The 14,966-nt window shown below is 50.3% G+C and overlaps 1 protein-coding gene across 1 annotated transcript; it reads left to right on the top strand.

The window, feature by feature from the left end:
- Positions 1-1,884: 1,884 nt before the first annotated feature.
- LOC116819143 (cathelicidin-2-like) lies at positions 1,885-14,678 on the top strand. Its single transcript, XM_032770651.2, has 4 exons — positions 1,885-2,147; positions 6,244-6,354; positions 11,195-11,281; positions 12,113-14,678. The coding sequence occupies exons 1-4, from the start codon at positions 1,959-1,961 to the stop codon at positions 12,227-12,229; spliced, it is 504 nt and encodes a 167-aa protein (XP_032626542.1). The 5' UTR covers positions 1,885-1,958; the 3' UTR covers positions 12,230-14,678.
- The last annotated feature ends 288 nt before the right edge of the window (positions 14,679-14,966 follow it).

Below are 14,966 nucleotides of genomic sequence, written 5' to 3'. Positions count from 1 at the left end.
GGCAAGGAGTTCCACAAGTTGACTGTGCGCTGCATGAAGAAGAACTTCCTTTTATTTGTTTTAAACCTGCTGCCCATTAATTTCCTTTGATGACCCCTAGAAGTGTCCATGTATGATGGAGAGGACCTTCCTTGTCCTTCGCAGGCTGAGGAGGAAGAGCCCATTGCTGTTGTAAAGTGCCACCCACATATAAAATAATCCCAGCAGTCCGGGCTTTCAGTCCGTGGCCATTCCAGAGTTGAAGCATTTAGGAGAGCGTTGGGGCGTGTGGCAGCCAAGTAGCTGGTGGTGGGAGTAGGGCAAGGGCTGAAATGTCTGAAGTCCCTACTTAACCCATGTATCTCATCACTAGTGTTAACTGATGACTCTCTTCTTTGGGAACCATACAAGGCAGAGGTGCTGTTCCTTTTGAAGCAGGTGATGAACAATGGGAAACCAGTGATCTTACCACAATGGATCTTGGGGGATTTTGCTGCGAGGAACGGGGGGTAGGGGGGCGGACGGAACAAACTTTCTCAGTGAATTGGTGTAATTCAGAGGCAGGTGATGATCTTTGGAAAGAACAAGTTAGACAAACACCTGACAGGAATGGTCTTAGTCCTGTCTTAAGTGCAGGGGACTGGACTAGATGACGTACTGAGGTGCCTTCCAGTCCTACACTGCTGGGATTCTCTGTTTCAAGCGCACAGATTGTGCGGCATCCCTGAGGAATGGGCCGGTCGGGTGCACTGATTCTGGGTGCATTGTAGACGTGACTTTGATAAGAGGGTTTGGGCAGTGCTTTGGATCGGCCCTCCTTTTGGATGCTCTGTTTAGTCTTTGAACCTTTTGGTGCAAGGTCAAAAAAATGACTAGCATTGGTGACCGCCTCAGCTGTCCTGATGTGCTCGCACTGTGGAGCTTTCCCCTGTCTGGCTGTGTATGCTGGAGAACTCAGATTAATACCTAGCATCTCTCATCCCTTCTGGAGTCTGATTCAAAGACAACTGAAGTCAATTGGCTTTGCAATAGGTTCTTGTAGCACCTGCATCTCCAATGGCCCGTGCGATCATTAACTAACGGACCCACTCACAACAGAGACTGGTAAGCATGATCTCGGTTTTTCAAGACAGGAAAATAGGCGCCGTGAGATTATGGGGCCTATTCCTGGCCCCACAGTAATGAGTGGTGGAACTCCAGGCTCCCAGCCCTATGGTCCATCCACTAACCCACACTACCTCATTAGCTAGCAAAGGTGGTTTTAGCTCCAGGTGGACTGTTCCATGGTGGCTTCAGCAGGGGGACATGCCTTCAAAAATCTCACATGCTTCTCTAAACCCCTTACAAAGTTTTCTCTCCCATGATTGCCAGGCGAGTTTGGCCATCACTCAGTGCAGCTTTATGGTTCTGACTCTTGGACCAACGGAGATGAAGCTCCTACCTTCTACTCAGCCCTCCCAGCCGAAAATTAATCTGCATAAAGCATAGTTACTCCTTCAGTACAGGAATGACTTCACCCAAAGGTCTGAGTTTCCAGTGTCTCCCAGCCAGCTGGGAACCTTCTCTCTTGCAGGGGGGAGGAAGTGGGAGAAAAAAGGAGCCCTACAAACTTTGCTGCACGTCAACAAACCTCGAAGGGTTTGGCTGCGTTTTATCTTTAGCCAAGGCCAGAATTATTTCCAGCTGCATAAATACCCCCGTTTAAGTGTTCCTGGGCTGAGATCCTGGGAAATTGCTGTTTAGAGTTAGGATTCCAAGAAGTCAGCATCAATACCATTGAAATATGTTGCACCATCCCGAAGCCTAGCTCAGAGAGCGCCGCTAAGGCTTGGGTTTGTTTTTGAAAGGGATGCATCTTGCCAAGTTTGATGCAGTGAGTTCATTGACTCTGACCCATTAGCCTTGCTGTCTTTAACACTGGGAATGAAGTGCTGTGTCGGCGTATTTCGCCCACCGGAGTCAGTGAAGCGGCAGCAGCCATGGCGGTGGTGCTATTCCTGGTGGCCCTGCTGGCGTCTCTCGGGGTGTCCGTTACTGCCAGTCCCCTTTTGGAGGCTCAACTGCTGTCACCCCGAGATGTGGCTCGTTCTGCGGTCGAGGCCTATAATCAAGAAACTGGAACGCAGGCAATGTTCAAGCTGTTGAAGCTCAAAAGCTTCCACAAAACGGTAAGAATGCATTGGTTTTGGATTCTCCTTTTCCCCATAGACGTTAGCCCATAGTGCGGGGGGGGGGGGAGATGGGGGCTTTTACAATATATGTATAATAGCAGGAAGAACTCTTGAAACTGAACTGAGGCAGGAATGTAAGTGCTAAAGATACAACGAGGAGCGTGATATAGGCAAGCCTATAAAACAAATCCTATATAAAGCCAGATTTCCTGCTGAATTCTCCCCATAGGCAAAGCTTGTCTACATGGGAGCTGAACTGGTTTAGCGGAAGGTGTGAATTTAAGCCAGGATCGGGGGCATTTATTTCAGTGTAGCTTTAAGTAGACCAGAAAGGGATTTAATCTAAATGGAAATAAGCCACCTTGAAATGGAAATGTCTCCATGTGGGTTTGTACCACATTCACCAAATTGGTTTCAAAATTCCCTTTAAACTGGTGCAACTTTCCCGTGGAGACTTATTGACTCCTTGTCTCCTAGGGAACTAGGCTGCCCTCCTTCTCTAGCAAAGCGCTGGACAAACCAGGTCACTGTCGCCCTGCTGGGAAGAGGGACTGGGCAGAGGATTCTCAGGGCTCTGCATTCACTCTCTCCTGGACGCCAGATCAAGGGGGCTGCAAATCCCCAAGTGTGCTGGAGGCTGGTGGGTCGAATGAGCCACGGGAACCGTGCAAGTTGGCTGCTTCTGAGCAGCCTCCTGGTGTTCAGAAAGGATTTTTTTTGTTTGTTTTAATGGGGACCTAGAGAACTCCAGAGATTCTGGAGCCATTGAAGTGGGGTGCACTTAGGGTGACCAGATAGCAGGCATGAAAAATCAGGAAAGGGAGTGGGAGATAATAGAAGCCTATATATATATATATATTTAAAAAAAGCCCCAAATAGTGGGACTGTCCCTATAAAATCGGGACATCTGGTCACCCTAAGCGCGCTTGATTCTTGGAATGTCTGTTTTGGCGCATCAAGGCAGGGTGGGGATCAAAACCAGCAGGGAAGAGCAGGCAGCAGTCTCTCTCACCCATCAACACAGAGCACTGTTGTTAGCAGGCTAAACAGAGCGGTGGAAACAGCTGGTGGAGTCTGGAGGGAGCCTGCCCAGAGCTGGGTGGGGGAGAGGCCAGTAGCAGGCAAGGCACCAACAGGCACTGGAAAAGAAGGGACACAGTATGTGGGGAGCCAGGGGTGGGGAAGGGAGCTATCGCAAAAGGAAGAGAATGACAAATCCAAAACAGCCAGAGAGCACAGTAAGGCAAACAAGGTGAAGTGACAGGAATAGAGAAAGTGTCAGAGAGCTCAGGGCCTGTAAGCCAGAAAGGACAGGAGGGAAAATAGCCAATGCATTCCATCAACTGCAACGAAAGATTGCACAAGAGGATTGCTTAAGATCTGACTAAACCACTGCAGAACTTTTCCTCCAAACTCAGGGCTTACAGAGGATGGAAACTGACAAGGGAACAGAATGGTGGAGGTTATGTTCCAGAGCATTGTTTTTTCCAATTCAGACTTCTGTTTATTTCACAAATGGAGGTTAGCTACAAAGTGAGTTTAATTAAGATAACTCATCTCCAGCAGATAACAGTAATTCACTGTGGAAGCCTAAGCAGTGGTTCCTGCTAAAATAACTCTCTGGTTTCCTTGTGATTCTTCCCCACTTAACTGATTTCTACTTGATCCCAACTAATTGAGATGAAACATAATTTGCCCTCTAGATTGCTGCTGCCTCTTCTTATCGCTTCAGTTCAGAACACCGCCCCCTACTGGTTGGAGTGCTCTCTTTACAAATGAGAGTTCTGAGAGTCAAGCTGGCGGCTTTCCTTTTTCTGTGTGCTTTGTAAAACAGATCCCATAAGCCACCGTTTGGCCTTCTGTGCCACCCGCTCAAGCCCCATGGGCTCCAAAAGGCTTGCCCAGATGTGGCCGAGTGGACCTTACACATCCCGAGACCCCTCTGAGGGGGAGCAGACTGCCGCTCCCTCCCCCATTAGCTGTGTCAGGAGTAAGGAAGAGGTATTTCCGTCACAGCAGCCGTGACTCTGAAGGGGGGTGGGAGCTGTCGTTGTCACACAGACGCTCTTCAGCGCAGAACTTTACTGTATGTCTGACTCCTGTACGTACCATCCCTATTTTACAAATGCATAAACCAAGGCCCTGGCGTGAAACAGCCTCAGTCACAGAACGAGTGAAGGGGCTGGGGCGGGATCCAGGAGTCCTGACTTCCAGGCCCTTGCTCTGCCTACCAGCCAATGCTGCCAGTGTAAACAGAGCTGCTTGGAAGTGTCAAAGGTTTGCTTACGTTTTGCACCCGTTTCCTTTTGGGCCCGGTCAGCCTCTGCCGGCGTCCCTTTTTGCTGGTCATGCCTACCTGCGGGCTGCTGCAGAACCGGCTTGGGGAGGGGCCAGCAGAGCTGGGAATGAGAGGAGAAATGATAATGTGTGGGCAGGGGGACAGCCTCCTTCAGCGGTGAAATGTCTGTTACACCTCTCTTGAATGTTGCTGTTTGACCAAGGGTTATTTTACCAGAGGAAACTCAAGTAAATCGACCCCCAGCCGCTGGAGGATGGGAGCATTTACACTCCCAGCTAGGGCCAGTCCCAGTTTTGGCAGGGCCCTATGTGAATCAGAATGAGCCAGGTGCCATCTGTTTCTTTCCCCATCTCTCTATCCCCATAACAATCCCCCTGGCCCCAATGTGCCAGTTGCCTGCAAGTGCCTTTCCTGCTGCTGGCTGAAGTTCACCCCTGGGCAGAGACCTAAGCACCATTTAAATCAGGGGTGGGCAAACTACAGGCTGCATCCGGCCCCTCAGATGTTTTAATCTGGCCCTCGAGCTCCATGCGGCTCCTGGAAGCAGCAGCATGCCCCCCCCGCCCCCAGTTCCTATGCATAGGGGCAGCCAGGGAGCTCCACACACTGCCCCCTCCCCAAGTGCTGCCCTCACAGCTCCCAATGGCCAGGAACCACAGCCAATGGGAGATGCGGGGCACTGCCTGCCACCTGGCCATGCCTCTGCATAGGAGCTAGAGAGGGTACATGTTTCTGGGAGCTGCTTGAAGTAAGCACCACCTGGAGCATGCTTCTAAGCCTCCCCCCCTTGCCACAACCCCATGCCCCTCTCCTGCTCTCTGAACCCCTTAGTCCCAGCCTGGAGCATCCTCCTGCACCCCAAACCCTTCATCCCTGCCCCACCCCAGAGCCTGCACCCCCAGCCAGAGTCCTCACCCCCCCCCAACCTTCTGCCCCAATCTGGAGCCCCCTCCTGCACCCTGAACTCTTCATTTCTGGTCCCACTCCAGAGCCCTCACCCCCTCCCGCACCCCAACCCCAATTCTATGAGCATTCATGATCCGCCGTACAATTTCCATACCCAGATGTGGCCCTCGGGCCCCCTGATTTAAATCCTCAAAGCAGGTTTGGGCAGAACTCAAGTGGCACAGATGCCAGTGTGGGCACTCAGTTCCCTGGTGTATTTCACCTTCGGTGGATGTCTTGCTGCTGTTCCCTAGTGTCTTCCACCAGTCTGTGTCACTTTGTGGTGGCCTGGCCTGACCCAGGTCCCAGCACACATCACAGGACACCAAGAGGTGCCGGGGGAGGAAAGGCAGCGAGCAGGGGCATGCAGAAGAGTTTGTGAGAGACTCCTTTTGGGCAGGCATGGTCTGTTCCCCCACCAAGACCTGGGCTCAAAGGCGCTCGCTCTCCCGCCCCCCTCCCCGCCCCCCTGTCCATGGCTGGAGAGTTCTGTGCCCCTGATGATTATTTGGGGGAGGGGGGGGTACCAGATGGGAAAGCAGGGATGGCTGGTGAACAAGGGGAGTGTGTGCTGCAGGTCTCTATGCTACCACCTTGGCGTAAGAGCACGAGTGTGCACCATTAGACATGCGCCCAGAGATCAGTGCCTAATAGATGCCTGATAGCAAACAGGATGCGCGCACAAGTAGCTATTGGTCTCCTTAAAGCCCCTTGTGTGGTTGCCATGCTCCTCGAAAAGCAAGCGGCTTCCTTGACACGAGCAGGTGTAGCGGATGCCGGGGGAGCCCTGGCTCATGCACGAGGCATCGCTTTGTGACGCCATTAAAAGATTTGTCCTTGTACTTGTAGCAATTTGACTGGGGCACGCACTTCAGAATCAACTTCACCATCAGAGAGACGAAGTGCCGGAAAAGCGTGGCTAGCTACCGCCTTGAGGACTGCAGATATCAGCCAAACGGGGTAGGTGTGAAACACAGCTGCCAACTTTCATGCGGTAAATAAGCCCCCTGACTTTCACAATACGCCAAAACTCAAGCTAATCCCATTTCAAAACAAGCCAGTCCCTGAGAACCCCAACACTCCATGCGACTAGATCCCCCCGGCGTGCAGTCTGGGACTGTGGTGGGCCCGCTATGCACCCTTGACTATCCCCTAACCCTGCTTGCCCCTTGCTCCTACTTCCCAGGAGCTGGGGGGGGGGGGAAAAGCTAAGCCAAAAACTAGCCAACTAGCAACTCCCAAGCCAATTAAGCCAAAACCAAGCCCAATTTCTGCATTTTTCTGACAGGTTTGGTATGTCTGTTGAAACTGTCCCCTTTCTTGCTACGAGCTTTGCACCACTTGGACATAGTAGCTGCCAGCCTGCGCAGACCCCTGGTCTGTCAGTCCTGTGTCACGGAGTCACCGGGCGATGCTCTGGAACTGCTCCCCACTAAGCCAGTCAGGACTTTGGGGAGCCTCCTCTCCTGTGGAGCAGACTGTTCAGGCAAGAAGCTCACACGTCTTCACCTCCTGGGTCTCTCCTTGGAGCATTCAGCATCCTCTGCCCTCGTGGGCTTCCACAGCGAGCCCACCCAGGTGGGCCTGGGGAAGCCACAGGTGCTGCACCCCCACTTTGCAGTCAGACGTGACTCTCAGCCAGCAAAACAGAGGTTTATTCGATACAGGAACAGGGTCTAAAACAGAGCTTGTAGATACCGCGAACCAGACCCCTCGGCTGGGTCCATTCTGGGGGCAGTGAGCCAGACCCCTAGGTCTGCACTTCACTCTTATCCCAGGTAGCTCCAGACTAACCTCCTCCAGCCCTCCTCTCGCTCAGCTCCTTTCCCGGGCCAGGAGGTCACCTGATCCCTTTGTCTCCAACACTTTCAGCTGGCACCTTTGCAGAGGAGGGGCCCAGGCCATCAGTTGCTAGGAGCAGAGTGCCGCGGCAGTTAGGGGCACTGGCCCTTCCTCTGTAGCAATCACACACCCTTATCCCACACCAAGATACTAAGAACTGCCTAGGAACACTGAGGCACCAACACAGTATTCAGAGCAAACATATGGAACAGTCCCAGTTTGTCACACCAGTCTCCTGCCTCCAGCAGTGGCAGGTGCCAGCTGATTCAGAGAAAGGTGCACAAAGCCCCCCAGTGGAAGTGTCCTCCTGACCCCCAGCAGAAATTGGCTTGAGCCCTGGCGCATGAGGGTTCATATCCCTTCCAGAACTCATGTTTGCTTTTAACACTATCACTCTGGATATCCTCATTACCCATATAAATGTCTGATCCCTCTTTTTGAATCCTGCTAAGCTCTTGGCCTCAGGGATGTCTTGTGGCAGTGAGTTCCACAGGCTCTTGTGTGAGGGTGAAACAATGCATTTCCTTGTGCTGACTTTAAAGTGTCATTGAATGTGTCCTTGCTTTTCTGTCATGGGGCTGGGAGAAAAAAGTTCCCGATCGCCCCTCTGTAACATTCATTTTGTTCCAGTTTTCCCTGTTCTAGTTGGGGCGCCCTTGCTCATCTGAGCTAGGTATATAAACACACAAGTTATCATTGTGGCTGTTGCTATAACTCAGAAAGCTCTGAAGGTGAAAGGAAGTTTAAGTACAGCCTCAGCCATGGAGTTTCACACCAATCTGCCACCCCTGCTGACCTGGCATTACATCACGCCTAGAGTTTTGCTAAACTCCTACAGATGAAATTGGGGCAGATCATCGAGTTTCAGGTTTCACTGGGCACAGATCTGTTCCTAGTTGTCTGCAAGCTGTCCAGCGTGCCTGGGTCACATGACAGGGGAATGGGGACAGTGAGTGGGTTTTGTTGGACGGGAACTTAGGCAGGTTCAGCTGCATTTCATCAAATCAGAAGTTCAGAGGGAAAATCTGGGCACAGCTCCCTGCAGACCAAACCTGTCCATGCTTCACGTGGCTCCGGTCATGGTGAGATGTTCGTGCCTCACCACATCCATCATGCCACATCCTGATTCTCCTCCCCATTTTAGGAGGCCGGGGAGGTGTTTGTATGCCAGTGGCTGCAGTTGTTGTATGTAAAACAGTCCTGTAAAGCGTTTTGCATGGCCAGGTGCCATCTTCATGTCTTGTTAAAACAACCTCAGAGGGGAAGTGTGTGGGGCTGGTACTGCTGCACGATGGTGGAACCAGGGCTTTGACCCACGCGGATTGATGTGACATGGGAACACATCACTAGGAGGGTGATGAAGCACTGGAATGGATTATCTAGGGAGGTAGTGGAATCTCCTTCCTTAGAGATTTTTAAGGCCTGGCTCAGCAAAGCCCTGGCTGGGATGATTTAGTTGGTGTTGGTCCTGTTTTGAGCAGGGGGTTGGACTAGATGACCTCCTGAGGTCTCTTCCAACCTCAGGGACGCCCAGAGGATTCAGGGGGCCTGGGGTCTTCAGCGGTGGGGGGTTCTCGCTGCCGAAGACCTGGAGCGGAAGAAGCTCCGGGGGCCTGGGCCCCATGAGAGTTTTCTGGGGCCCTCAGAGCGAGTGAAGGACCCCACTCCAGGGCCCCCGAAAAACTCTCGTGGGGGCCTCTGGGGGGCCCAGGGCCTGGGGCAAATTGCCCCACTTGCCCCTCCCCCAGGCGGCCCTGTCCAACCTTAACCTTCTATGATTCACCCTCCCAGGTCTGTGTTCTTATTTGCACGCACAAGAGGGTCTCCTCCCCAGACTTTCTAGTCCTGCTGTTATTTTGGTAAGCAAATGAATGTAGGGCTGGTGAGTTTCCTTGTACTATGGTGCTGTCTAGAGGCCCCAGCCGAGATCGGGGCCCCTGTGTGCTAGGTGCTGTCCTTAAAGTAAGTCTCTGCCCCCAAGAGCTTGCAATGTAAGAAGCTAAGACTGAGAAAGGATAGCAGGGCAAACAGACAGACAGAGGTCGTGACTGGTCCATGGTCACCCAGCCCAGCAGTGGCAGAAGAGAAGCTAGTTCTCTTGACCCTCTGCACATTGCGCCAACGAAGGAAGGAGGAAATTGGTGTCCAGCCCTCTTCAACCATTGGCTTGTGTCTGCAAGGTTGCCTGTTCCAGGGGTAGGTCTTGTGGTTTTTTCTTTTTTTTTCTCCTCCTTTTTGTGGTCACCTCTAGGGAACACGGTTGAATCTACTGGTGCTGCAGAACCTTTCTTTTGGGCATGTGAAGTTTGTATCCTCAGTGGACAGTGGTGCTGAGCTGGGAGTGTATTCACTGTCAAAGCCACCTGCCCTTTATCTTTGAGCTGTGGACGGTTTAGGATCCTGTATATCCTGGGGTAGTTAATAGGCCAAATCCCAACCATCAGATGCTTTTGAACAGACTCCAAAATCATTGTTGTTATTTTCTTCTATGGAGTCTGGACTTTAACTACACCTTGACCAAGGAATTTGGACCATGACAAAAAATAATTGACTACCCCTGCTGTACTCAGACCTGACTCAGAACAACACCTGCCAGGGGCTGCGTGGCATTGCCAGAGAATTACACCTGCCACAGAACTTAAAACGAGTGATGTGTTTAAGCCAGATGTTCCAGCCTCTCTAGTGGCCTCAAGAAGATGTTGCTTTGCAAAGGATCTATTGTCCCAAGCTACAAGGCATTCGACTCACCAGTTACTGCAAGGAGTAAAATGATTTGAACCATCTTAAATGTTGTTGCAAAGAAATTAACAATTCAGGCAAGAAGGCTCCATCTCCAGCAGTGTGAGGTAGAACTAGAGTGACCAGATAGCGAGTGTGAAAAATCGCGACCGGGGTGGAGGGGTGGATAATTGGTGACTATATAAGAAAAAGCCCCAAATACCAGGAGTGTCCCTAAAAAATTGGGACATCTGGTCACCCTAGGTACAACAGGACTCCAAAAAACATAGTTCCCATTTTAATAAACAAAACACCAGCATTGTCCCATTTGTGGTCAGATAATTTACGTTCCTTAGATAATAAAACCAACTGCACAGCAACCTTGGAAAATCAGCTTCTGAACAGGGGCTGAATTCCAAGGGGTTCGCTCTGTGAAATGGCTGCTTCAACTGAGGTAGACATGGTCACTATTTATCATGGTGAATATAGTGAAATAGTGGAAGGTAGAGCTTAGAACTGTTTCAGTAGAAGAGTGGAGTGGTCAGGTAACGCTGCTAGAATGGAGGTTGAGGACAGCAGAGTTGGGTAACATTTTTCTAAAGGAACTTTATTCACACACATTTGGGTCGAGTGAAACACTTTGTGAATTTGCGTCGAATTCACCAAATGGAGTCAGTCGGGGGAAAAAACAATTACAAAATGTTTTGACTTTTTTTGATTTATGATCCTAAACAACCTTTTGGTTTGAATTTTACTTCATTTTTATTAAACCAGGTTAAAAACTCAAACAAAATGCTTCATTTGACCTGATGCACAATTTTTCTGACTCTTTTATTTCATCATATTTTTTTTTTTTAAATTTGCTTTGGGACAACTCAGGAAAAAAAACAGATTCAGCCGCTGAACTGACAAATCGGTGATTTGCACAACTCTAGAGAAGAGGTCACTGTTTAACAGCCAGTGTTTCTAGTTCGGATATAATTCTTTACTTAGATTGTGAGGCCTGCTCTTTGGGGCAGGAATTGTCCTTTGCGATATGTCTGTCCAGCTCTTGGCACGATGGGGCCTCCGTTAGGGTGTTCTGTATTAGTGTTATTTAGTATGATTCACCATGATTATTACTGTCACTGGAGGTTTCCTCTGAGTTGAAAACGATTGCAAAACTGCACTTCCATGAAGCTTTGAAACGGGGCTCCTCAGATACCCACTTTGAAGTACTTCTCCCTCACTCTCTCCCCAGATAACAAGGGATTGTTCCGCCGACGTGTCAGTTCTGGACTTCGTACAAGAGGCACCTTTAACGTCTGTGAAATGCACCCAGCAGCAGGTGAGCTGTTACCTTTCTAGGTAGGCGCACTCCATTGGGGTCATGGAGCCAGGTACAATCTGCCCCCATGGTAATGAAGTTACAGTGCTTTGTGTTGTCCCTTGACTGTCCCTAGAGGAAACTGATACAGAACCAACACGGGTCAATGAGGGAATCAGTCCATGTTTTCCTTGGCTGGCTATTGGTCATCTCATCCTTGGACAAACCTACATGGAAACTCTTCTTGAAACATATGGGGCCACCAGAAGGAGGAGGCCATGGTGGTCCCCATGGTTACGCATGGTGCTGCTAAGTCTAAGGCCTTCAGTGTGGGCCTTGTAGAGATGTGTAGCTGCACTGTGGGCCCACCAGGTGTCGGGATATTAGTCTCTCCCAGGACAGAGACCCATATTCTGCTCTCAATCTGCAGCTCCTGTGGGCATCAGTGGAAGATGCTCACGAACTCTGATGGCAGCACATGTCCCTGTGGGTCTGGGTTTTCCTTTCTCTGGTGCGAGAAGGGAGGGAAATGGAGGAATGAGTCACCATAGGCCCCTCCGTCCTTCACTCTGACCATGGCTGGAAGGGGTAGAATCGGGGTTAAGATCAATGACCCTGTCCAGTTTTCAGAGAGTTGGCTGCAGCCCCAGAGGTGAGGCCAGGGATAGAATTAGTTTCAATCCAGGACCCATTCAGGATTGAGCAAGGGCCTGGGAAATTATTTGCCATTCATTCCAGCAGGAGGCAATCATGAGCTAACTGGGTAGATGGATGGTTTGGTTGAAGACTATGAAATAGAAACTTGAACTTTGGGTGGGAAATATTGACACTTCTGATCCCTTCAAATTCCAGCGGGCGAAAAAACCCAGCAAGAAACCAAAACCCAAGGCCCAGACTGTCCCCAAAGTGACTGTAGAGTACTTCCCGTCGTCTTTCTCTACCGCGGCCCTGACAGGACCAGAAGACTAAAGCACAGCCTGCCTGACGTCGAATTAGGGTGCTGCCATCTTCTTCAAATGGCCTGTTTGCTTTCCTGCCACGCCACCATCTCAGCCGACAGATAATTTGAGAGCTTTTGGGTCCATGTTATTCTTGGCTAGTCTCTTTCACTGGTTTTCTTTGCTTTGCTTTGGGATGACTGAGAGGCATGCCTGAAAAAGCCCTTGCAAAACGGGGGAAGCCTTTTCAGTTTGATATTCTCTGCTAAGCCACAACAAGGACTGAAGCGTGTGGCCGAGCTGCCCCTCGCTTGCAGACCTCACACACGTTATATCCATCCCGGCCACGCTCCCTTCCAGAGACAGCCGTTCTCACAGGGTCTCCTCTGCTTGAGTTGCCAAAGATTTAGGCATTTTGGTGCCTTCATGTTCAGGTGCCAAATCTGAGATCCTTTAACAGGGCCCGATTTTCTGCAAGTGCTGAGCAGCTGCCTTCTGGAAGCCAGGCCTGTTTTAATTGCTAGACACTTTTGACTTTTGAAAACCTTGGCCTTAATTGAATTCTGAGTGTGTGACTAAAGGGGTGACACATGAGATTGCTGGGAAGAGATGGAGCTTTATGTGAGGTGCCCCAGTCCTACCAAAGGCTCAGTCACAAGGTAGAGATCCTGGTGATGGTTACTCCCACGGTTACTGGCCAACTCTCGCAGTCTTACTGCAAGTGTCATGACAGCTGGTGCTTTTCTTACAGACCCAGCTCCTGGAGTCATGTGATGACGTGAGAATCGGAGCTTTTCATTTTAAATCTATAAAAGCAGGTTTCTAGCCCTGTGGGTGGGAGAAAAAAGCTTGAAATCGTGGTGCCCTGAGGCTCAGAAATCAAAAGGCTAATAAAAGAACTGAAAGGACAGTAGTTTAAAAACCTTGTGATTTGCTAAGTCCATTTCATGATTGTCAGGACCCTTGACCTATGTTTTGGAACGCTTGGGGCTGGCAATAGGGAGTCAAGGATTTCCAGGTACCACTCCTAGAGGATAAGCAAGGGCAAACGCAAGGCAGAATCTTTCAGGGCCAGAGGCTCTGCAGGGAAGGGACATGCTGCATGGAGCTGTCCTGACGGGAAGGCTGAGGGGAATAGGCAGAGCCAGAAATTCTTGTATGAGGAGCTGAGCAGAACTTCATTCCAATAAAACTGAAACACCTGCTGTTGTTTCTCCTGCTCCCCAGTAACTCCCCATGGCAGGGCTGCCTCCCTGACAGCCCTTTCCAGCTTTGCTTTGCCCGAGTTCCTTTGGATTGGGCTTCTCTGGCTGTCCAACAGCTTAATCCGTAAAGGGGAAAGGCTTCCAGTCAGGTTGAAGGGCTCAGTCTCCCCTCCTCCTGCCCCACACCCTTGCTGCTACTCCGGCATATGCTGTGGCTACATAGGTTCCCAGGTCAGCTGCTTGGCTGGCACCTGCCTCCAGTGGGGCTGCTGGTCCCTGCGGAGCCATAGTAAACAGTGCCACCTAGTGCTCTAGTTTGGAACTGTCCTCCCCTTGTAACACTTCCCTTTGTCAGCAAGTATCAGAGGGGTAGTTGTGTTAGTCTGGATTTTGCAAAAGTATCAAAGAATCCTGTAGCACCTTATAGACTAACAGACGTTTTGGAGCATGAGCTTTCGTGGGATGCATCTGACAAAGTGGGAAGTATTCACCACGAAAGCTCATGCTCTGAAACGTCTGTCTACAAGGTGCCACAGGATTCTTTGCTACTTTGTCAGCAAAACACTCAATTTAACACTAGTTTTAAGCCTGCTTCTGCGCAATCTCACAATCCTCTATAGAAATAAGCATCAATTCATAGACTTAATCAATTGCATTCCTTGATCACAGCATATAATCATCCCGAGTTTGCCCCCGAGAATGTAATCGCTGCCGATATTGAAGATCCAGGGCAAAATTTTCAAAAGCAGCCAAGTCCCATTTTTTCAGGCAGACTTAGGGCTGTCTACACTGGGGTGGGGATGGAATAGATCTAAGATACACAACTTCAGCTACGTGAATAGGTAGCTGAAGTCAAAGTATCTTATTTTGACTTACCTTCCTGTCCTCACGGCGCGCGGGATCAACGTGCCGTCTCCCCCGTCGACTTTCCACTATCCACCGTTCGCGCTGTGTGGAGTTCCGTGAGTCGACAAGAAGCGCGTTCAGGATCGATATAGTGTCTAGATTAGACACGATATATCGATCCCCGGAAAATCAATCCTACCCACTGATTACGGCGGTAGTGTAGACTTACCCTTTAAGGAGGCTAAATTCGCTTTTTAGTGGCTGGAATTGGTGTTCAGTCAGATGAGGACTTGAGGACTCACTATAGTGGGCTAGGTGCTGTTGAAAATTGCCCCATCTGTATCTTGTCTGATTTAAGTATCGCCAAAAGCATTGCCAGTGTTTGTGTTGGGGGCAGCTTTGTTGTTTGTAATAAAGATATCGGTTGTGAGTGTGTGTGATCAGCTGTAGCTGTAATGTCAGCCTGGTGACTTGCACCCTTCACCCAACACCCTTTTGGTTACGCTCGTTGTGCGTCTCACCCAACGCACTGTGTCTTTTCCCTGTCAAGATAGTGATAGGGCCTCCTTTCTTTCTTGCAGCGCGTGCACGTCTAATCGCAACTCATTGCTTTAGCTCCAGCAGTGAGGAATCCGTAGCCCCCAGCAACCTCGGTGAGGGTGAGGAATGGAGACCGATCTGCCGTTGTTTGTCATTGCTAACGGACCAGGGGTGCCT

This window comes from Chelonoidis abingdonii, chromosome 2 (genome assembly GCF_003597395.2).
Source record: "Chelonoidis abingdonii isolate Lonesome George chromosome 2, CheloAbing_2.0, whole genome shotgun sequence".
Classification (NCBI taxonomy): domain Eukaryota; kingdom Metazoa; phylum Chordata; order Testudines; family Testudinidae; genus Chelonoidis; species Chelonoidis abingdonii.
This window is presented reverse-complemented; position numbering and strand designations above follow the sequence as displayed.

Bases quoted from the DNA above. Each gene is read 5' to 3' on its own strand.
- LOC116819143 (XM_032770651.2), top strand. From the start codon at position 1,959: ATGGCGGTGGTGCTATTCCTGGTGGCCCTGCTGGCGTCTCTCGGGGTG. The intron at 2,148-6,243 runs GTAAGAATGCAT...TTGTACTTGTAG, and splicing joins TCAAAAGCTTCCACAAAACG to CAATTTGACTGGGGCACGCA. The intron at 6,355-11,194 runs GTAGGTGTGAAA...CTCTCTCCCCAG, and splicing joins GCAGATATCAGCCAAACGGG to ATAACAAGGGATTGTTCCGC.